Source organism: Ursus maritimus, unplaced genomic scaffold (genome assembly GCF_017311325.1).
Source record: "Ursus maritimus isolate PB19 unplaced genomic scaffold, ASM1731132v1 scaffold_20, whole genome shotgun sequence".
Lineage (NCBI taxonomy): Eukaryota > Metazoa > Chordata > Mammalia > Carnivora > Ursidae > Ursus > Ursus maritimus.
In genome coordinates this window covers 50,619,340-50,641,348 of record NW_024424453.1, presented here as the reverse complement: position 1 = coordinate 50,641,348, position 22,009 = coordinate 50,619,340, and the positions used below count along the sequence as shown (strand labels likewise).

At 52.0% G+C, this 22,009-nt stretch overlaps 1 protein-coding gene across 1 annotated transcript in view; it reads right to left on the bottom strand.

Moving 5' to 3' along the window:
• The window catches only part of SCN5A (sodium voltage-gated channel alpha subunit 5), a 93,040-nt gene that overhangs the window by 27,576 nt on the left and 43,455 nt on the right, over positions 1-22,009 (bottom strand). The window contains exons 12-18 of the mRNA XM_040636947.1: positions 21,423-21,794; positions 16,348-16,480; positions 15,234-15,472; positions 8,292-8,465; positions 6,638-6,994; positions 2,481-2,921; positions 1,061-1,153 (exon numbers count right to left, since the gene is read on the bottom strand). Of these exons, the coding sequence (XP_040492881.1) occupies positions 1,061-1,153; positions 2,481-2,921; positions 6,638-6,994; positions 8,292-8,465; positions 15,234-15,472; positions 16,348-16,480; positions 21,423-21,794 (1,809 nt within the window). The remainder of the gene's footprint in view (positions 1-1,060; positions 1,154-2,480; positions 2,922-6,637; positions 6,995-8,291; positions 8,466-15,233; positions 15,473-16,347; positions 16,481-21,422; positions 21,795-22,009) is intronic.

Genomic DNA, 22,009 nt, shown 5'->3' with positions numbered 1-22,009 from the left:
ATGAAGATTCCAGCAGGTGCCTGTGCTCCAAAGCTGACCATGATCGAAAAGCCTCCCATGAGCCCATCCCATGAAAAAGGGACAAGGCAAAAGGTACAATGTTCCGTTGGAGCAAGTCACAACTGCTGGACCGAGGGCCAGGGTCAGGTGGCACTGTCTCGGAACACCTGCCCTCTACCTTCCACCATGCTGGCGTGAGCGGAGGTGGGTGTGCGGGGTGGGGGGGTGCAGTCAGCAGCGCCGCAGTCCTTTAGCTCAGGGGCTGTGGACTCAAATGCTGTCGGGGGTGGAATGCTTGCAGGTAGTGGAGTGAAGTTAGGCAAGTGGGGTCTGAGGCAACCCAGAGAGCTCCAGCCAGTGTCAAGGAGGCGGTCATCACTCGTCTCCGGCGGGGTGGTTCTGCTTCCAATTTTTTTTTTTCATTTTTACCCACTTTTTTCTGCATTTCAGAAATGCAGATTTTTTTGTTTTGTTTTGTTTTTTACATAAAAGCTACCAGGTTTTAAATGCTGGTAGTGAATTCAAATTAAAACCCTTCTGTGGCCAGAACAAAACTCTCCAGTAGGCCTCCCGTTTTCAGCCTCTGCCTTAGTCCGGGAGAGAAGCAGCTGGTGGCCAACGCATCAAGAACTTGTTCTCAGGGCCCCCCCAAAGTCCCCCAGGATGGGGTAATTCACAGGACAAACATTTGCCGAAGAGGACCAAAGCACGGGAACTGAGTGAGGAGTGAACACACAGAGGGGTAGGGTTAGTCCTGCATCAGGGGCCTGCGCTGGCTGCTTCCAGAATTTCCCAGAAGCTCTGGGCCCCATGACACCCCTCCCCTGTCAGGACAGGGCCGCCCATGCTCCCCTCTGCTGATGAGTCTCCCACACTGCCTGTGACCGTGGCTATGGCTGCCACCAGCAAATGCAGGCGTGTGCCAGGACCTCTCATGGCCTGGCTTCAGTCCAAGTGGCAGCGCCCCACTGGCTTTGGGGACAAAGGTGTGTGTTACCTCACTGCACCCTGGGGCTGGGGGCTCCACTTTCCGCCGCTGCCGCCAGTCTGCCTGAGCCACACTGGCCTCGGAGGAGGCAGTCTCTGACACCTGGCTCCAGGCCCTGGGCTCTGGGAGGGCCTCTGGGCTGCCGGAAACAGGCTGGGATTCCTGCTGAAGAGACCCCCCAGCCCGTAAGCTCCTCAGCCGGAGTGTTTCCAGGGCCCCACCTATGCAACTGGAGCACTGCTTCCTGCCCTCTTCATGGGGCCTCATGTCACCGAAGATCTCTCCCTCGAGGGCCTGGAGTGGGCCGCTGGGAGCCCCCTGATAGATCCAGGCAAAGGGCTCCTGGTCAGCCTAGCTTAAATCTCCCCCTCCTCCCACTCCCTGGAAGCGAGCGGCTGGGCTGCAACACCCCGTTCCAAATCCAAATGCTGGCAATTCCACTTAGGAGGGACTTATGGACTTCCCCCATGAGTTCCCACGGCACCCCGCATGTATGTCCGCCCCCCCCCCCCCCCAGCTCCAGGGAGCCAGAGTCAACAGGTTCAAGAGAAGGAGAGGAGAAGGAAAAGAAGCATCCTGGAGATAACTGGGAGCCGTGGTTCTGGCAACGCCAACGCTGCCCTCCCCCGACTTATTCTGTCCCTGTCCTACAGCCTGACCGAAGGGGTGGAAGCCGGCCTCAGGGACTACAGGGAGGCAGAAAGATGTGGAAGCCAGCCTGGATCCTCAGCTTCAATCCCCACATGGGGAGCAGTGGCTCCTCACAGCAGACCTCCCCAGTCCAGGCCCAAAGCAAGTAGCCAGGAGGAGCCCAACCAGACAGAGAACCACTTACTGTTTGACCTAAAGACTTAAGGAGAAGCCATTGTGCCTGGCTCAGGCCACAGGAAGGCGGAGGGGGTGGGGAGCACTGTCTCTTTTGTCCAGACTCTGGTACTAAGTGTTAAAAATAACAGGTTGGGAGATAAGATAGTGCCGTCTCTGACACTTGCCATCTTAGGGATGCTTATTTTTAAATCTCAGAGTGAGCCCTGGGCTAGGGAGGAGGGGAAAGGGCAGTCAGGATGTCAGGAGACTACACTCCTCCCTCACCAAGACATTCCACCTTACGAGTCGGGGGGGGGGGGGGGATGGGAGTGCTGGCTCTGTCATAGGCGTGTGAGGCACTCCTAGCAAGGCTCTCTCCTGCCATGCCTCAGTTCCCCTGTCTGTACAATTAGCTGTTCATGGCTAGCATCAGAAGAATGATGGACCATAGCCCATTCCAAGGTCTCTTCTGGGCTGGGTTGGGAAAAGAGGGCTGACAGCTGGCCTCAGCACCCCTCTGTGAGGCTGCCTCTTGGGGGTGGCCTGTCATCTACATCCACCCTACTGCTGCTGGGGCAGTCTGGCAGGGGCAGCTGCTCTGAGCGAGGCTGGGAGCCCTGGCGAGCACAGCCCCGAGCCCTGTACAAGTAGGTGCTGCCGACACGTGGCGGGTGGGAGCGCTCACCTGCTTACTGGACTCTTCCTCTGTGCCCAGGCTGTTCTCCTCATCCTCCTCTTGGTCATCCGTGTCTGACTCAGCCACTGCAATGGGCACACACACAGGTTCTGTATCCCCGGGGGTGCCCTGGCCTGGCCGCTTGTCTTCCTCAAACCGTGTCTCCTTGCGGGCCGGAGGTGCCTTCTCTGACTCCGGAGGCGGTGGGGAGCTGGAGGTGGCAATGCAGCTGGGCAGCTGGCCATGGGTGGCGAGGGCTGCCGGCTTCTGGGGCCGCCGCTGCAGGAGCCCACAGCAGAAGTCCCAGGTGGTCCGCTTGAGGAAGCGCAGGCCGCGTTGGATGCGTGCCAGGGCCAGCTGGAGGTTGTTCATCTCCCCATCGTCGTCGGGGGCTGTGAGGTTGTCTGCACTGAAGGAGCTGAGCAGCAGAGCCAGGAAGAGGTTCAGGACCTGTGGAGGCAATGGATCGGGCCCCTCAAGGCAGGCACCATACTAGGGGCAGCTAGCCTTGGGTCCATTTTGGGGAAACTGAGGCCCGGGGACTTTAAGGATTGCTGATGGCCAATAGTTCTGGACTCAAACCCTGGGCCCTCATCCTAATCTCCCAGTTCTCTCGAATATAGTGAATTTGGCTATAAAATGAAAGATAATTTTTGTCCCTCTTCTCAAGGGCTCAGATACAGTCTGGGTTGAATCTGAGCACTTGAAAATCTAGGAATCCTGCTGTGGGGCACCTCCACCTGTGTCTGACTCTGCTTTCCAGGTGATGGACGTGGGGGATGGAGTAGAGAAGGGGCAAGGGCAGGAAAAGAGCAGCACAGGCAGTCCTCGGGCATCTGGGACTAACCACAGCGTCAAGGCACAGAGAGGTGGCTGTCTAGGCAGTGAGGGGTGCTTGGATGGGCGCTGGGTAATGGACCAGACAACTGCAGCTGGGGTGGAGGGAACAGGGCATGGAGTTGGGGGAGGGGTGACGTTGCAGGGTGCTGAAGGACAGTATTTCACTTATTTAGCAGGGGCTAGGGACTTCAGAGTCCTTAAGGGAGGTGTGCAAAATCCATCTCTTTCTGCATGGTTCTGGACTACTGCTCGTTGTTAAACCATCCTGCAAGTGGAAAGCTTTAGCTTTTGTTAGGAAAGAGACCTCTGGCTGAGTGACCAGAGCGTGGCCTTGGGTCCACTGCCCAGCCTCGTGGAGGGTGAATGAAAATGACGGTGGGCTTGTTCCCACACATGGGTCAGAGCGGCTCCGGAGCATCACCAGGCTGACAGGCCCGAGACACTGCTTCCCCACCTTGGGCCTGGTGCCCCCTCCTGCCAGCCAGCCCCAGAAGGGAGCTCCCTCGAATGCGGACCCCGACGGCAGAGATGTGTGTGAAGGTGGGTGTGCGGTTCTCCCTGGAGACCCACTCTGGGCTCCTCTCTGGCTTCTCACAAGCCCCTAAGATGGGCCTCATGCCTGTCAGAGAGCTAGGGACAAGAATTCTGAGAAAGCAGTGGTAAGGCTGGAGCGCCAGGAGTCAGAAACATGCCTTTGGTTTAAAAAGCAATACACATTCAGGAGGACAGAATGGTAAGGTGAAGAAGCAGCATCTGACATTCCATGTGGGGAGATGGTCACTTTTGACACCCGGCAGCCTTTTTAATGTCATCCCCAGGGGGTGGGGCACAAGGTGTGATTCAGGGCTGCTGTCTACACTGACCTCCGATCCGGCCCCTGGCCTCTGCCATACTGGCCTGTGCCTGGCCTGCCTCTGCTCCCAGTTGCCCACCCTGGATCCTCTGCCCTCACCCAGGCCTCACCTCCAGGTATTTGGGACCCAGGCTGGGGAGTAGGGCGGGGGGGTGCCTGGGCAGCCCTGTCTACCCCCACAAGAACGCCAGCACCCCCCCTTGTTGCCTGCTTCGGAGGTTTGGCTTCTTCCAGTGCTTCCCCCGTCAATCACGCTGCTGCTCCCCAGCCCATGCCTGATCATGACTTCCCATTTCAATGGCAATCTTGCTCCCACCCACGCACGGCAGCGGCCCAATTCCTGAGGCGACCAGGGAGGGGGCTGCGTGGGCTGCGTTAGCTTCCCTCCTCCAGCAGCCTCTAATCTTCTCATCCCCAGGCAGATCCGCTAGAAAATCGCAGGGCTGTGCACATGAGGGCAGTGGGCCTGGCCCTGGGCTGAGAGCCTGGCGTACTCACATCCTCCTGGGAATACATAGTCTGGTGGCCCCTGGAGCTGGGCCAGGGCTGAATGAGGCTCCATCCTGAGAGGCGGCCAGCTGGAGGAATGGAGGGAGGTGCAGCCCAAGAGCTGGGTTCAATTGGCACTGTACACCGATGCCCTGCCACCTCTCCGGGCCCCACCAGTGGGGCTGGAGGGAGCCTGACCCCAACTTGGCCTGGGCCTACCCTTGTATGGTTAGGGCACATTGGAGGAGAAGCAGGGAGGTTTGGGGAAGGCTCTGCCTGGAACCTGCAGCCCACAGTACTTGAGCGACCCACAGGCCCTCTATGAGCTGATGCAAGTCTATGCTACACACCAGCTTAGAGGCAGATCATGCAGGTGTGCTGTCTGAGCATGTGCGGACCACTTGTGTGCCCAGGCAGGTAGCTCCCTGTCCACAGGGGACACTGACTTCTTCTGGAACCACTCACTTGCTTCCACCTGGCCTCTTCCCAAAGCTCCTTCTCTGGCACTGGGATTTTTGATCTCTTTCAACTGCAGAATTCCCCACATTGTAAAGATATGAGGCAAGATGCACCTGTTCTAGGACACGCAGGTGGCCATGGGAGCAAGGGCTGGGTCCCTCATGACAGGGTAGCAGGGACTCTCACCATAGCTATCCAGGGTGACATACAAGCTCCCATGGGCCCTGCCTTACCTGGACCACCACCTGCTGCACCTGTGCTTTGCTCCCTTTGTCCCTTCCCACTCTAGCAGCACTAATCAGGTCTGCTCCAAACCCTCCTCTAGGAAGCCTTCCTTGATTTCCCCTGCTGGAGGGGATCAACACCCAAGGGCTCCTCCTTAAGGCCTCTGATCATTCTGACCAGCTTGAGAGTTATTTAAGTCCTGTTTGAACTTTCCACCTCCCCACTCTCCAGCTGGTGAGCAATGTCAGGGTCACTTCCACCTCTGTATGCCCAGCAGCACCTGCCACAATATTTTGCATGCAATAGGGGCACAGTAAATGTTTGTCAAGCTGAATTGAAAAACCATGTGATAAATCATTGACAGTAAATGACTAATAAAGTAGTTGGTAGATGAGTAAATAAATAAGTTAATGGATATAAAATGAGTATATAATGAATAAACAGTACCTAGGTGGGTGATTGAATGAACGAGCAAATGAGGAGTGATGGGAATGGATGGATGGGTCAGTGAGTGAGTAAGTAGAAAGCTGGATAGATAAATGGGTAGATGGAGAGGCCTGGTGAATGAGTGAATGGATTGTGGGTTGACAGATGGATGTGGGGATGGATTAGTGAGTGGAGAGATAGATAAGAGAGTAAAAATATGGGTGATGGATGAGTGGATAGATGGATGGGTGGAAAGATGGATGGGTGATGGATGGATGAATAGGTAGAGTGTGTGTGTGTGTGCTTATGAATGAAGAGGAGTTGGCGATTGGGTGGTTGATGGACAGGTAAATGGACAGGTGAATGAATGGGTGGATGGGTATGAAAATGAGTAAGTGGGGGTTGATGGATGGATGACTGGGTTAGCGAGTGAGTGAATAGACAGGAGGACTGGTAACTGAGTAGACAGATTGATGGAGAGGTGGACAGATGGATGGGTGAGTTGATGGGTGGGTGACTGATAAGCAGATCAGTGGCTGGATAGGGAGATGTATGGATGATTAGAGAGATGGAAGAGTAAGTGGGTAAGTGAAGAGATGGAATGGTGGTAAGTGCGCAGATGGATGAGTAAATGGGTGCATAGGTGGGTGGACGAATGAATGGATGAGTAGATAGATGGAAGGATCAGTAATGAATTGGTGGATGGATGGGTAAATGGATGCGTGATGAGAGATTGATGGATAGATGGGTAGTTTGATAGATGGCTGAGTGAATGGTGGAATGGATGGAAAGAAGTTAAGTGAATGGATAGAGGGATGACTGGATGGGTGAATGTATGTGTGTGTTGTGTATGTGGAGCCACTGGCCAACTTACCACAAGGTTGCCAATGACCATAACAAGCAAGAAGACAAGCAGGCACAGTGATTGCCCAGACACCTCCATGCAGTCCCACATGGTCTCGATCCACTCCCCACAGAGGATGCGGAAGATGATGAGGAAGGCATGGAAGAAGTCCATCATGTGCCAGCGGGGCAGCAGGCCTGAGTCACTGATGCGGTACCTCTGCTCTGAGTAGTTCTTGCCGAAGAGCTGCATGCCCACCACGGCGAAGATGAACACAATGATGGCCAGCACCAGCGTCAGGTTCCCCAGTGCCCCCACTGAGTTTCCGATGATCTTGATGAGGGTGTTCAGGGTGGGCCACGATTTGGCCAGCTTGAAGACCCGCAGCTGGGGAAGGAGGTGTCCTTGTGAGGGCCTCTAGTTCCTACCACCCATGGAGACCCTCACCCCCACTAGCTCCCACCTGAAAACCTAGGAGGCCCATGGACACCTGTTTCTCCAAGAGCACACACTGCTCTTTCTCTCTACAGCCTGAGGGGAGCATCACTGGGCTTGGCTCTGGGAGTCAGGCCAGCATCTCCAGTTTCATCTCCCCAACTCCGCCTTGCCCTTCATCCCCACACCAGCTTCCTCCCTGCCTCAGGCTCACTTCCAGGAACTTCCCAGTTTTTCTGGGGATTTCTCCACCATGAAATGTCCTTCCTCTTGCAGGCTCATCTCCATCAGGTCAAACCATCTCTGATTTGCCTAATTGCCTCCAACCTTCTCTCCTCTCAGTTATCATGGAGAAGGGGGGGGGGGCAGATGCTTAGCTTTTGTTGAATACCTGCTGTGCCAGGCCTGTGCTCAGGATGGCTCACCTCATTCAGAGCTCCAAATAACCACACGAGGCCGGCACTATTATTACCTACTTTGACAGATGAAGAAGCCAACTCTTAAAGGTGGAGTAACTTATCTGAGTCCATGAGCTCATGGCAGTGGAGTCAGGATTAGAACCTATAGCTTGGACTTTCTCTACTGCCCCTACCACCGTCCCTTTCAAGCCCCCAGTGAACCCACCAACATTGCCCAGACTTCCTTCAGGAAGCCTTCCTTGATCTACTTCCAGCTCCATGTGTGGACCGCTCAGACATTCTGCACTCAAAGAGTGGTCCACAGACCAGCAGCTTCGGCCTCACCCGAGACCTACTAAATTAGGCACTATGGTTTAACAAGATCCCCAGATGATTTGTGTGTACGTTAGAGTTTCCAAAATGCTGACTCTGAAACCAGCAGGCAGAACCCCAGGAGAGCTGTCAGCAGGCCTGGCTCCACCTGTTATTTGCCATGTGGCTTTTGGGAAATTCATTTTACTTGGGCTTTAGTCTTCTCATCTGTGAAATGGGTATGTGGTAATACTAGCTCCTCTCCTGTGATACTATGAGGGCTAAAGGGGGCATGGTGAGACATAAAGAGCTTTGCAAGTCATCAGGATGGCCATCCTAATAGCTTCCCCAGAGGGATGTCTCCCATCTTGCCCCCCTCTGTACCCCCCACATCACCAGCACTGGGGTACCCAGAAAATAGCTGTTGGGCAAAGGCATGATGGATCAGAGTAGAGGTGACTGAGTGGTGACCTCAGAGGGGGCTGCCTCAGTGCCCCAGGCCCCCACCCCGTCTCCCTGCAGCGGGCCCAGCCAGGTACCAGGCGGAAGGAGCGCAGCACTGATAGGTTGCCCATGCGGGACAGGCCCAGCTCCATGAGGCTCAGGATGACAATGATGCTGTCGAAGATGTTCCAGCCTTGCTGGAAGTAGTAGTAGGGGTCCAGAGCGATGATCTTGAAGGTCATCTCTGCAGTGAAGATCCCCGTGAAGACCTGGGGAGGAACAGAGAGACCGGGGTTCCCAGTGTTTGGGCTGGAAAGGGCTTCGGGCCGGAAGGGGTGGCCTGCTTTCTGACTCTTGCTCCCGCATGGTCCCCCTCCTGGGCTGCCAGCTCTGACTGCACCCTGGCTCTCAGTGGGTGCTTGCTCAGCCACGGCCCAGGCCCTTGGGGATTCGCACGGCCTGATGCCCCAGCGCCTTCTTTGGCTTAGCACCCATGACCTGCCAGCCTGGCCCTCAGAAACAGCCAGAACTATCTCAGGCTCCGCAGAGACTTATAGCTCTAGGAAGCACCTGGGGGCGGGGAGGGGGGTGGAGGTGGGGGTGACACAACCCAGCCTGACACCTTCCAGCCCATGTCCCCACAGGAAGCACTCTCCCTCCACATGTGCCAAGAACATGCATTTCTGCAAACACTCATGGTTCTCGTGCCTCAGGGCATCTGTGCATGCTGTTCCTGCTCCATCTTGTCCACACGCTGAAACTCCTGCCTCTGTAATAACAGCCACCCAACTTCTAGAGGGCATGACCACGTGCCAGTCCTGGGCTTGAATGCCCTGCATATGTTGTTCCTTTTAATCCGTCCAGCAACCCAATGAGGAAAGCATCATCGTCCCCATTTTACAGGGAAAGAAACTGAGGCACTGAGAGGTTAAGTAATTTGCCTGGGATCATGTAGCTAGTGCGTTTGAGAACCAGGAAATGAACTCTGTCTTCCTTCAAGATTTAGAGCTACCCCGCTCTGCCTCCTGGAAGCATTCCTGAGGTAGGCAGAGGCTGGGTTTCCCACCATTTGTTGACACAGCCTGGAGCCCCCCAGCCTGGGCCAGCAGAATGCCGTGGTCAAGGAGCCCATCGTGTGGTGGGCCACGTAGCTGTGACCATTTCCAACGGCTCCGCAGTGTGCTAAAAGCCTCGAGGGGCGCACAGTTCCTGGAGGAGGGGATGTCCTGGGAGGGCGTGGCCGGCAGGAAGGTGGGCCTGCGTACGAGGCCTTCTTGGAGCTGAGGGGGTTATTGTGAGGGTGGTGAGGAGTCACTGGTGTCTTCTGTGGGTGAGGGCTGAGGTCAGAGGGCCAGACCATCCCTGGGGACAGTACCAGGGCTACGAGGGAGGAGAGGTCAGAGACAGAGAGGCCAAGGAGCTTGCTGGGGTCGGCAAACAGGGGGCATCACCCAGGCCTCGGCACCCCCTGTGGGGGATCTGTGCTGAAAGGAGGGAAGGAGGGGTCCCTGCACCAGCCCTTTGCCCCTCTGCTCAGATAAAGTCCTGTGGCGGTGGGCTGGGGGGCAGGGATTGCTACTGGCCCAGGGGGCGGGGCACCAGGATGGTGGGGGGTGGGGCGGGGGGTTGCCTCTGCCCTGCCACACAGGGAACCACATCCAGCCAGCCCTCATGACTTCAGGGCTCCCTTCAGGGCTTGTGCCCAGAGAGAACTGTTCTCCCACTAGCTGGGGTCTTAGGGAAGAGAGGGTCCCCGACATCTCTCAGCCTCAGCGCCAATGCCTGGGCTCCCCTCCTGTGTGGAGAGGCATCCTGGGATCCCCCTGCCCCTCTCCTCAGCACCCAAGCCTGTACACATAACTTTCCCATCCCCTCTGACTCCATCCCCTACTGCTCTTCCAGCCTGTTTGTCTCCTGCTCTTCCTTCCTCAGGGCCTTTGTACCTGCTGCTCCCTTTCCCTGGGCCATCTCCCCTCCCCTACCCACAGGGCTCACTCCCTTCAGGTTTGGGCTTAAAAGCCACCTAACGGATGAGGCTTCCTTTTTTTTTTTTTTTTTTTTTTTAAAGATTTTATTTATTTATTCGACAGAGATAGAGACAGCCAGCGAGAGAGGGAACACAAGCAGGCGGAGTGGGAGAGGAAGAAGCAGGCTCATAGTGGAGGAGCCTGATGTGGGGCTCGATCCCACAATGCTGGGATCACGCCCTGAGCCGAAGGCAGACGCTTAACCGCTGTGCCACCCAGGCGCCCCCGGATGAGGCTTCCTGATGCTTAAAATCATGACCCCCACCCACCAAACTCCTCCTCCCTCTTCTCTGCTTTATTTTTCTTTCCTTCACTTAACCACCATGTGACAGACTGTATATGCAGCTACGGATTTGGCTAGACTGTAAGCTCCACAGGAGGGACCTTTTCTGTCTTACTGGTACAGGAATAGTGCCCAACCAGTAGGCAATCCACCAATATTTGTTGAATAAACATACAAATAGTTGGGCCTTCGATCTTCAGCTCCTGCAGTGTCCAGTGTCCGGCCAGCCGCACTCCCTGCACTGGGTCTCCCTGAGAACCCCTAAGGGCTGGGCCTGGAAAGCCCCTTTCTCTCACCCCTGCTGGCCCTCCAGTCTCCCCCATCACCTGTCCAAGTGTGCCAGGGTGGGTGTGTTCTGAAGACCTGTTCACCAGACCCATGAGTGCTAACACTCATTTCTGGGAAGGGAGGTCAGGAGAGATCCGCCTCAATTTGCCCAAGCGCAAGTCTCTTTTGGCAGTGAGAGAGCAGATGTTAGTTGGCAATGGGAGTCAGAAGAAGACGGCAGAAGCTCTTGGGGAAGAAGCAACAGCATCACCTGGAAGCTCTTTAGAGATGCAGAATCTTGAAGACCCCTGACCTGCTTGAGCAGAACCTGCATTTTGACTAGATTCCCAGCTGATTAGCAGTTTGAGAAGTGCTATTTCTGAGCACTCGTTCTCAAATGTGGTGCACTTTGGAATCACCTAGGGAGCTTTAAAAATTCAGATGCTTGGGTCCCACTTCCAGAGATTCTAGTTAAATTGGACTGGAGTGCAGCCCAGGAATTGTTGTTGTTGCTGTTGTCCTTGTTGTCGTCGTTGTTGTTTCGAGCTTCCTAGGTGATCCTAATATGCAGCTAAGCTTGTGAAACACTGCTTTACAAGTGCATCAATCTGGTGCCAGACTCCTCCTTCCAAAGGATTAGCCCAGGCTTTCTAAGTTCATGTAATCGAAGCTGGATGGTTTAAGACATGTAGAGAATGGCAGCCAGACTCAGGTTCCAAAGCTGGGTCTGTCACTCTGTGATCTTGGGCCAGTTTCCTCATCTCCCAGAGCCTCAAGTGTCCTCCTATGTAAAATGGAGATAAGGATGGCTCCATAGGAAGTTACTAAGAGTTCGAGCCAATGGCTGCAAAGCAGATGCTCCCTACCAGAGGGCCATTGTTGTTATCATGGGCAGCATTTATTGTGACTGATGAGGGGAGCCGAGTGCCAGGTCCAGGCAGGGGCTGCCTTCAAACAACTCTGCATGTTTTATGGGCTCACTGGGATCTGGCAGGCAGAGACTGGGAGAGTGGGGACCCGCTTTCCCTGACTCCGGGCCAGAGGGCCACTGAGCAGTGCTGATGGTGGCTTCCCAGGAAGTGGGGGGATGTTTTAGTTCCTACTTTTTATACCCTCCAATCAGCCATTCTCAGTATTATTGTGTTTACAGTCAATGCTTGCTTAGCTTTACCCACGTTCTTACGATTCCTTTCCGGTTCTTCTCAAATCCTGATTCTGCAATCATTTTACTTCTTTCTGAAGTACAAATTTTTGTTACTGTTTCAGAGACGATTTGTGTGTGGTAGATTCCCAATATTTAGTATCTTTTGTAAATGTCAGGACAATGGACATAGAATTCTAGGGTGTCCACTGTTTACTCCCAGAACTTTGGAATGAGCATTCCACTGTCTTCCAGATTTTGTTGAAGCTATCGTGGAGTTTGCCATCTATCTAACTGTTGTTCCTTAGTAGGCAATCTTTCTCGTTTTGGTTGCTGTATGATCATGTCTTTGCTTTTGACGTTCATCATGTCTAGATATTTGATTTATCTTGTGCAGGATGAAATGTAATTCCTGAATCTAAGGGTTCATTTCTTTGATCAACTCTCACCTATTCTTTTCTTGAACATTCTTTTGCCCCCATTCTCCTATCTTTTCCTTTGGAACTCCTATCAGTTGTGTGCTTGACCTTCTCATTCTGACCCAAGGTCTCTGAACTTTGATTTCATATTTTCTGTCTCTTCATCTCTCTACATTCTGGGCAACTTCCTTAGATCTAAAATTATATTAATTTAATTCTCTCCCTAAGCTATATGAATGTGCTATTCGATTTATACATTGAGATTTTAATCCTAGTGGCTACATTTTCCATTTCCAGAAATTTGATTTGGTTCTTTTCCAAAGCTGTCTTATCTCTTTAATGTTTAATTCCTTCTTTTATGTCTTTAGTTATTATGAACCTTCTTATTTTATCATCTGTTATATTATGTGACATTCTGAAAAGGATAAGAATCTGTGTGTGTGTGTGTGTGTGTGTGTGTCTGTTTGTGTCTGTGTCTGTCTGCTGACTCTTCCTCATAGTGGACTATTTTCTTGTGTGTTTTGTAATTTGGAGAATACAGTTGGCCTGGGTTAAGAGTGTGTCCTTCCAGAAAAGTTTTGTGCTTGCTTCTTGCAGGGGCCCCAAAAATATCATAGGATCACTTTATCTGTTAAATTTTTAGGCATACTTTCCAGAAACGCTCAGCTACAACTTTGAACTCCATATATATAACTTTATATAAGGCCAAATTCATAGTCATAAGCTTCCAGAGGTTACTTTTTTCCTCCTCTTCAGCCCTAGCTGAGACTGACAAGATTCCTTTCTTTATTATTGCCCAGTTTCATTGCCAGTTTTTTTCTGGTTCACCATTCTACTGAAAGTAGGGTTATATTCTCTTGGGGCTACTCAGTTCTGACCCCTACTCACACTGTCTAAAGACCTGTCTTGTCTCTACATGTTCACTAAAATCCAAGTCCCCAGATTACCCAAATCAGCAATATCACCTGCTCCCAACCCCCACCAGAGCAACTACAGAACCATTTCACGTGTTTACTGCTATGGTTTTTAAGTCACTCTTTGTTTCTGGCACTAAGGGATTTTTGCTACTTTCTCATGAGCTTTGATATGCATTTCAAAGAATATTTGCTGTATTTTTAGTTGTTTCCTACTAGGGGACCTCTCAGGTTTTTTGGTCCACAATGTTAGGAACAGAAGTTGCATTTGCTCTTTAGATGATGGGCTAAAAGTCAAATCTATTGATCTTCTCTTTTATGGAACTGGTCTTTAATGACATGCTTAGAAAGGTTTTCCCATACTGAGATTATTTTCCCATGCTTATTGTGGTTTTGTTTCTTTACATGTAACATTTAAACCATTGAGAATATATTAACTTCAAGACAATCAAAACCTTACATAGTAGCAATAAAGCTATCCAAATGAAACAAAATAGAGCCATACTCCAATGACATGACCTCTTACTAACAACAGAACCCCAAGTTCAACACAACTTCAATCACAACTCAATGATCCAGGGAAGCCACCAGTGCTCTTTATCACTTCAATTTGCGGCTCAGTGCAACCCAATGGTCACATTCCAACAAAACCACATTCAACTGCAACCCTACATAACCACCATCTGAAGACCACCCAACACAAGCAGGCACAATTGTGCCATAAGACACCTACAGACTATAATAGAGCTTTCCCTTCTGTTTGCATATAGAAGGAAATAAAGCAGAATTATAGCAAAATGGACTCACGTTTTGAAAAAAACTGAATAGACCCTGTGATAACTATCTAGAGTTCTAGATACGGGAAGTAATACAGAAGAAAATCCTCACACTCCACAGGGTAGGAGACCTGCCTGTCTGGGGGGCCACCTGTGCCGTTGGGACTGAGATAAGGCTGGCTTGCAGTAAGAGAAAGCTTGGACTTAATGGCCTTCGCTTCTACCCAACCTCAGTGATGATCCCGGAAGCTCCTTTCAGAGGCCACTGGGCTCTCTGCCAGCCTTGACCTGGGATCCCCTGGAGAATGGCTGTCTGTGTTTAGCTGAGCAGAGCCAGTAGGGCCCTGTCTCTCAGAGTTTGGAGATAGTAGTCGCATGCCCAGCTCTGCCACCATTATGTCACCTCTTGAGCCTCAGTTTCCCATCTTTAGAGTAAAGAGGTGGGACCTGATTTGATCTCAAGGGAAAAAAAAATCAGAATCAGAACCCAGACATTCTGACTTCCAGGGGCAGTCTCTTTAATAACAGCAACAGTGATAATAACCACAGACCACAGCTATCATTTATTTTGAGTGCTTACTAGTTTATCAAACTCTGAGCCAAGCACATTATACACATTATCTTATTCAATTCTCATTAGCTTCCTATGAGCTTGATATTGTCATACTAATTTTACATTTATTAAATTAAACAAATACTTATTGTGCCAATGACTGAGACTAAGTAATTTGCTTGAGGTCACATAGTTAGTAAGAGCTGAGTCAGAATTCAAATAAGGCTCTGTCTGATTGACTCAACTACACCCAACTATCCATCCATCCATCCATCCGTCCATCCATCCGTCCATCCATCCATTCTCTGTCCATCCATCCTTCCCCTGAGAGAACAGCCTCTTATTGCATACACTCTCCTCTTCCATTTGCCCTGTCTCACGTCCCTGCACATTTGAAGTTCACTCTCAACTCACTTTTGTTTTCTAGCATCTGGGCTTCTTTATCCCCAACTTCTCACTCCCAGCTATATCTCTCAGCTCCTTCCAACCTGATCCTGACACTTCTTGTTCCAAGACGTTTTCCGTGGTGACTTCCACCGTTGGAAGATCCTTTTGTGCTCTGAATCCCCCCTCACTATCCGTGAAGGCTGTGCCAGTTGGCCAAAAGCCCTTCACACCAGGATGCCCATTTGAGTGTCGGCTGCTGGCAGCCCTTACCAGGTTTCCAACCTGCAGCATCTCCTCAAATTCAGTTGTCATGTTGTAGTGCTCCAGTGCCATGAAGAGCGTGTTAAGCACGATGCACATGGTGATGGTGAGGTCAGCGAATGGGTCCATGACCATAAACTTCACTTTCTGCTTGATGGACATCCACAGCGGGCAGCACTCCCAGATGAGGTAGCGCTGGGCAAAGCGGATCCAGCATGGTGGACATTTGCGGTGAGACTCTTCCAGTTCTGGGGGAGGGGGTAGCCAGTAAGCTGGTTTGTTTTTTGTGGACTGACTCACATATAATTTGATATTCCACAAAAGACGTATGACTTAGCTGGGGGAGATGGCAGGGCTGCTACATGACAGGGGCACAGTGAGAGGGACAAGGAAAACTAAGGGACGGTGTGGCTTATGTCCCAGCCCCTTACTCTGGAAATAGGATAGGAGAGGGCCACAGGGAAAGGAGGTCAGGATGGATGTGGGGACAACTGGGACAAGACAGATTATGACAGATATGGGTTCTCCTGAGACAACAATCTCACACAGACATGGGGACACCCAAGAGAGGACAAGCTGAAAAGGACAAGACAACATCTGAGACACGCAAATTCGGATCTAAGGACACCCAAAACAAGAAGAACAGACGTGGCATCTGGGACATGTTAGGACAGATGGCAGGTGCCTGGAACAGGCCAGAAAAGACGGGGGGGGGTGTGCCAAGTTCAGACTGGAATGGCTGGGGGTTCCTAAGGTGGGACTGGTGGGGACAGATGTGGGATGCCTGGACTAGCCTGTGGTGGACATGGAATGGCTGGGAATAGGCTAGAGTCGGCATGCCTGGGCCACGGTGGTCCCAGGAAGGCATGGGGATTCTTGGGAGAGGACAGGCTGAGACTGGGAAGTGCTCAAGACAGGACAGGACAGCTGTGGGGATGTTCAGAAGAAACACAGACATGGCTCCTGAGGATGCAGAGGTGACACAGACTGGAAAGTCTGGGCCCACAGTGGGGATGTCCGAGGCAAGCCCAGCAGCTGGGGGATGCTTGGCTCAGGTCAGACTAAGTGGGAGAGGGCCCAGGGCAGGAGTGGGAGCGTTTGGAGGACACCAGGGGTAGCTGACCTTCCAGGGCGCTGGTGAGGACACTGACTGCGCTGAGGGCCCGCTGCCGCTCTCCTGGCTCCTCGAAGCCATCCATACATGGAGCCTGGGGGTTCAGCATCTGGGGCCTGCCTGGCTCCTCCGATGGTGTGGTCTGGGTGCAACCAGGAGATATGCATCAGCCCAGGCACGGGGGTCATACTGAACCTGGGGCAGCTGCTGGGCCTGGGACAGCGGTCCCAGACTTGGGTTGGGGGCACAGGGAGACAGGATGAGGGTCTTGGTGGGACATGGATGCTGGGTTTCTCTGCTCCCAACTCCCTCCCTGTTAGTAACTTCCCTCATCCCTCTTGCCAATCATTATCTCCATTCTCCTTTCTTCACCATCTCTCGTCAGTGATAATTCTTGAGTGTGGACAGGAAGCTACATGTACCAAGTTCTATTAACCAGATGCTGTCATTATACATTAGTACATGCAAAAACAATCTGGGAGTCTTAATTGACCACAAGCTCCCTAGAGTCGAGAGCATAAAGAAACATAAAGGAAAAAAATCTACCCCACTCTAAGGTGACATTAATAGAAGCATAAAGCACAATGCTTAGACATAGCTGGTGGGAGCTTCTGTGGAGGCAGTTTGGCTCTATCTACGAAGAAAATTTTAAATTGGCTCTGCAATTCCACATCTAGCAATCTAACTTCATAAATAATTATACACGTGCACCAAAAATATATATGCAGTGACGCTCATTGCAGCATTGTTCCTAATACCATAAAAACAAAACCAATCAATAGGAAGAATATTAAAATCAATTATGGATACAATCTGACTCTGGACCCTGGTACAGACAGTAAAGAGAAGGAGGCAGGTCCATGTGCATTCCCATGGGAGCACCTCCAAGACAAACAGTTTGATAAAAAACAAGAAAAAGATCTGAAAGATACACACGGAATCGTTAGGGTGAGTATATCTGGGGAATGGGATTGTGGGGGGAGGCAAAGGAGAGGGCGAAGTCTTCTTGCACTTATACGCTTCTGTACTGCAGGATTTGTTGTCAATGCGCTGGCATCATTTTTGTAAGCAAAAGAGCCAGATCTGCAGATGGAGATGTGGTGTGTCTGATAGAGGGAGGTGGCGGCGGAAACTCTCTAGGCTTACTCAGAGCCCCGCCTCCCACTACCGGGTATGTGTGTGGGGGGCACGAAGCTGTCACGTCAGCATGGCTCTGTGTGACCACAATGCAAGAGCCTGAGCTGGGGCTGTGGAAGGCACAGGGCTGTTCAGTGTGCAAGTGTAAGGCTCTGTAATCTCTGTAGGTCAGAAGGAAGGGGGGCCTGGGCTACCCAGGGTGGCAGAGTCAGGGCCTGGGGTGGTCACCAAATTGATTCGAGCTCAGGTTAAAGTCAACCCTTGCAATTGGTGGGACTGCCCTGAAATGCTGCCTAAGGAGGGAGTGAGCTCTCAGTCACGGAAGTATTCAAGCAGAGGCACCCGAGAGGGCTGAGGGGGCTGCTGTTAACAGTGGTACCTGAGTTCGAGGCAATCACAGCCTGGCCAGCTCAACTCACAAACGTTTCTTAAATTCTGTTGGCTTCTCTTCTCCATGACTGCGATAGTCTGACTTATCATTTAGCAAATATCTACTCACTTCTCCCACCATGGGGGAAGCACCCTTCCCTGTCCCACTGGCTTTGGCCAGTGGAATGTGAATGGACGTGATGTGAACAACAGCGCCTTCCATATTCTTGTGCCATCTGCCTTGCTCTTGGGCTCCAGTAATCTTCTATGGAAACATTTTCCTCAGGTAGCTGCCACCCGTTAGCCTGAGCCTCAGCGCAGAGACATGCAGAGCAGCCCTGAGCCTGACCCACAGTGTGGAGCCAAGCCAACGTGCAGCCTAAAGCAGAGCTGCCCAGCCAAGCCCAACCTTGACCAGCCAGACCATGGTCATCCTGCAGATAAGTCAGCATGAGAATAAAGGCTTATTGTTAGCCACTGACTTTGGGGGTAGTTTGTTACACAGCATTATGTAGCAATAGCTGGCTGATACACCACCCTAGCGCACGCTATCCTCTCTTACCTCTTGTCTACACAGCAGAAAAAGATTACCTTAAAAAGTAAATCAGGTCATGATAATCCTTTCCGCCCCTCACCCCAGGCTTTCCATCTTACTCAGAGTAAATCCAAACTCTTTTATTGCCTACGAGACACTGTGTAGTCCAAATCCTAACTCATCAAATGAATTTTGTATCCCTTTTTGCTGTTTCCACCACACCTGACCCTGCCTAGCCCTCTCATGCCTCGAGCACATCAAGCCTCCTCTTCTTCAGGGCCTTTGTACTTGCTGTCCCTCTGCCTACAACACTGTTCTTCCACATCTTTGTGGCTGGCTCCCTAAATTTGCCTGTCAGTTTTAATGCTGCCCCCTCAGGAAGGACTTCCCGGGTACTCTAAGAGCCATCCCCAACCTCCACCTAGCAACTTTCTGTTCCATGACCCTTTTTGCTAACCTGGAAATATTGACCAGTTTGCCATCTGTCTTCCTGACTACAAAGTAAACGCCATGAGGTCAGAGCTCTTGTCTGTTCTGTTCACCACTGAAGCCCCGGAGCTCCCATCTCAATGCAGCAGACTGGCACTGGACAAATGTTGGTTGCATGGATAATTACTTGGGAATCAGAAGGCTTGGCTGAAGTTCTAGCCCTGCCTCTAACTTGCTAGATGACCAGGGGAAAGGAGGATGCAAGTCTAACACATGGAGGGAGAAGAATGGCTGTTCCCCACCCCCATCTGGCCTGGGCCAGGTGCTCTCATATCGATGGCGGACAAAAGAAAGCTTCACCCTCCACCCCTTTGACTGGGATAAATTAAACATGAGCTGTCTGTTGGGCTGGCCCTTCTACCCCTCTCCTGTCTTGGCTGAGCCCACACTATGTGCCCCACACCGTGCCCTGACTTCAGATTTAGGACTAGGCAGACTGGTCTCACTAGGGACCCAGCGGAGGCAGAGAAGGTATTCCCGTGGCCTACAGCCCAGCTAATCTCTTTAACTTTACAATGTCTCCATCTTGGTCTGTTAATTCCTTTAACTTTGCAAATAAGCCCCTTGGCCTGCTAATCCCTTTGAGGTTACAAATGGGCCCCACAGAAGTGAGAAAGGGTGAAGTCAGAGTTCCCGGTAATGAAGTGTTTGAACTTGGATTCCTCCTGACATGTGCAGCACAATGAGATGATTTTCTCTCTAATGAGATTAGGAAATTCTATTAGTGTTCTGGGCTGCTGACCTGATTCCACAAGGCTGAGACTCCAGGGCTGGACCTGCAGGGGGGCCTAGGCCACCGGGATTCACTGTTCCTGAAAGACCCGACATCCCCCCCTCCAGGAGATGGCCAGGGCCCTCCCGGCCCCCTGGGACACTGTGGTCTGACCCCATTGCGCTCCCAGGACCCTCTCTGTGACTCTCCACTCCAGAGGAGTGTGACTGCCCCAGGCACACTGCAATGCACCCCGGGCGTCTTTACTCCTTCCTCCTCAATAATAAAGGTAACATAAAGTAATAGTAATGACTTGAACATGAGGCAAGTACCAGTCTAATCACCTGACGGGTCTTAACCCTTTTAGTCCTCACCACAAACTGCTGACGTGGGTAGTAATTTTATTTCTACTTAACCGATGAGGAAATTGAGGCACAGACCGATTCGTCAACCTGCACCAAGTCCCACAGCCAGAGCCAGAGTCTGAGCTGGAGCAAAACAGGCCGTTTGGCTGTGAGCCCTCTCCCTTCAGCCCCACCTCCACCTTCCTGATCAAGGCTCCCTGTGGTGTCCTAGCTTTCTCAGGAAGTCTCTCCTCCTTTGTCTCCTGCAGGCCTTGGGTATAAGCCACGCATGTGTTCTTTTCCGGGATGGGCTGCCCTGGGCACTGTGTGGGGGGTAGAGGTCAGCAAAGACACTCCAGGGCTGACCGGGCAGTCATCAGTCAGTCGGGCTCAGCTACTGAGTGATCAGAGCTCTGGCTGGCCTTTCACGCTCTGCCCTGTCGGTCCGTTACCTTTTTGACGGTAACTCCAACTCCTTTTGCCTTTGCTTCCTGGGTTCCGACAATTCTGACCTCATGGCATTTCCTTCAAGAGGCTGGGCATGCTCCTGCCTCAGGGCCTTTGCACTGGCTGCTCTAGAGGCCCGGAACATGCTTCCCTCAGATGATACAATGATGGTATATTATTATAACATTATCACAGCATCAACGTACACATGATGTCCTGATTGCTGTACCCATATGAGATCATTCATCCTCACAGCAATCTGAAATGGGTGTTTTAATTCATTTTACAGATGACAGACACACAGAGAAAGAAAGAAACTTGCCCACGGCCATCCAGCTGGTAAGCTATGAGCTGGAATTCAAACCCAGCTTGTGTCTAGAATCTGGGTGCTATATCACCCCTCTGCCTCCGAGTTTCAGAAAGCAGCCTGGCTCCCACCCCTGCCTCCTCTAGGTCTTTGTTTAAATGCCTCCTAATGGGTAAGGGTTCCCGCTCCCCCACACTTACTCTTGCCCTCCCACAGCACTTATTATTTGGACTAATGTTTACCAGTTTGTAAAGTACTGAAATATTTAAGGCCTGGTGAATAATTGTTGTCCAGAACCCCGTAAGTATCCCTTGGCCACTCTGGCCCCTTTCCCAGAAGCCCCTGCATTGCCCAGGATCCAACAGCTCTACGGACTAATGCCTGGCACGTATGGGGCCTTCAGGACACCGGTCCTGTGCCACCACGGCATCTCGGTGCCTGAGCCTTACCGTTGCTAACCATTTAACTCTTATCCCTCTTTATCAACATTATACACCATATATACATATATACCTCTTTCTCTTCTTTTTTTGATGTTTGCTCATCTGCCCCCGTTATCATGGAAGCTCTATGAGGGCAGAGATTTTTTTGCTGTTGTTTGTTTGTTTGTTTTTGCTATTAACCCCCAGAGCCCAACATACAACAGGTGCTCAGTAAGTAGTAGGTGTGTATTTTGGACCTGGCACCGGTGACCAGTTTGGGAGACCAGATCTGCCCTGGGGCTGCATCACGGGGCTAGCTCACCGTGTCTGGGGGGCGATCCGGGATCACAGGGCGGAGGAGGTGGCTCCCTGGGGAGGTGGCCTCAGCGTCGCCCGCCCCCAGCAAGGAGACCACCCCGTTGCAGTCCACGGTGCTGTTCCTTTTCCCATTGAGGGCGTGGCCAGGAGCTGAGGTCCCTGGACTGAGCTGTCCCTGGGCACTAGGCCGGCGCAGAGGCCAGGGCACCAGCAGAGACGTGCGGTGGCTCTCGCTGTCCCCCGCTGTACTGTTTTCGTCATCTGCGAAATCTGTCTCTGAGCCCAGATCTCGCCTGCGAAAGGTGAAAATGCTCCCGCGGCTGGAGCGCGGCTTCATGGAGGTCCTGCTGAGGCCGTGGATGCTGCTCAGACGATTCTGGGGGCACAGGGAGAAGGCACACGACCAAGCCAGCTCTTCACGTGCTCCCAGCCTGTCCCCTGTGGTGTTCTCTGAGACTGAGAAGTTCTCTCAGAGCAATGAGAGGTTTGGGGTTTTTTTGTTTTTGGTTTTTTTTTTGTTTTAGCAGGCTCCATGCCCAGCAGGGCTTGATCTCATGACCCTAAGATCTAGACCTCAGCTGAGATCAAGAG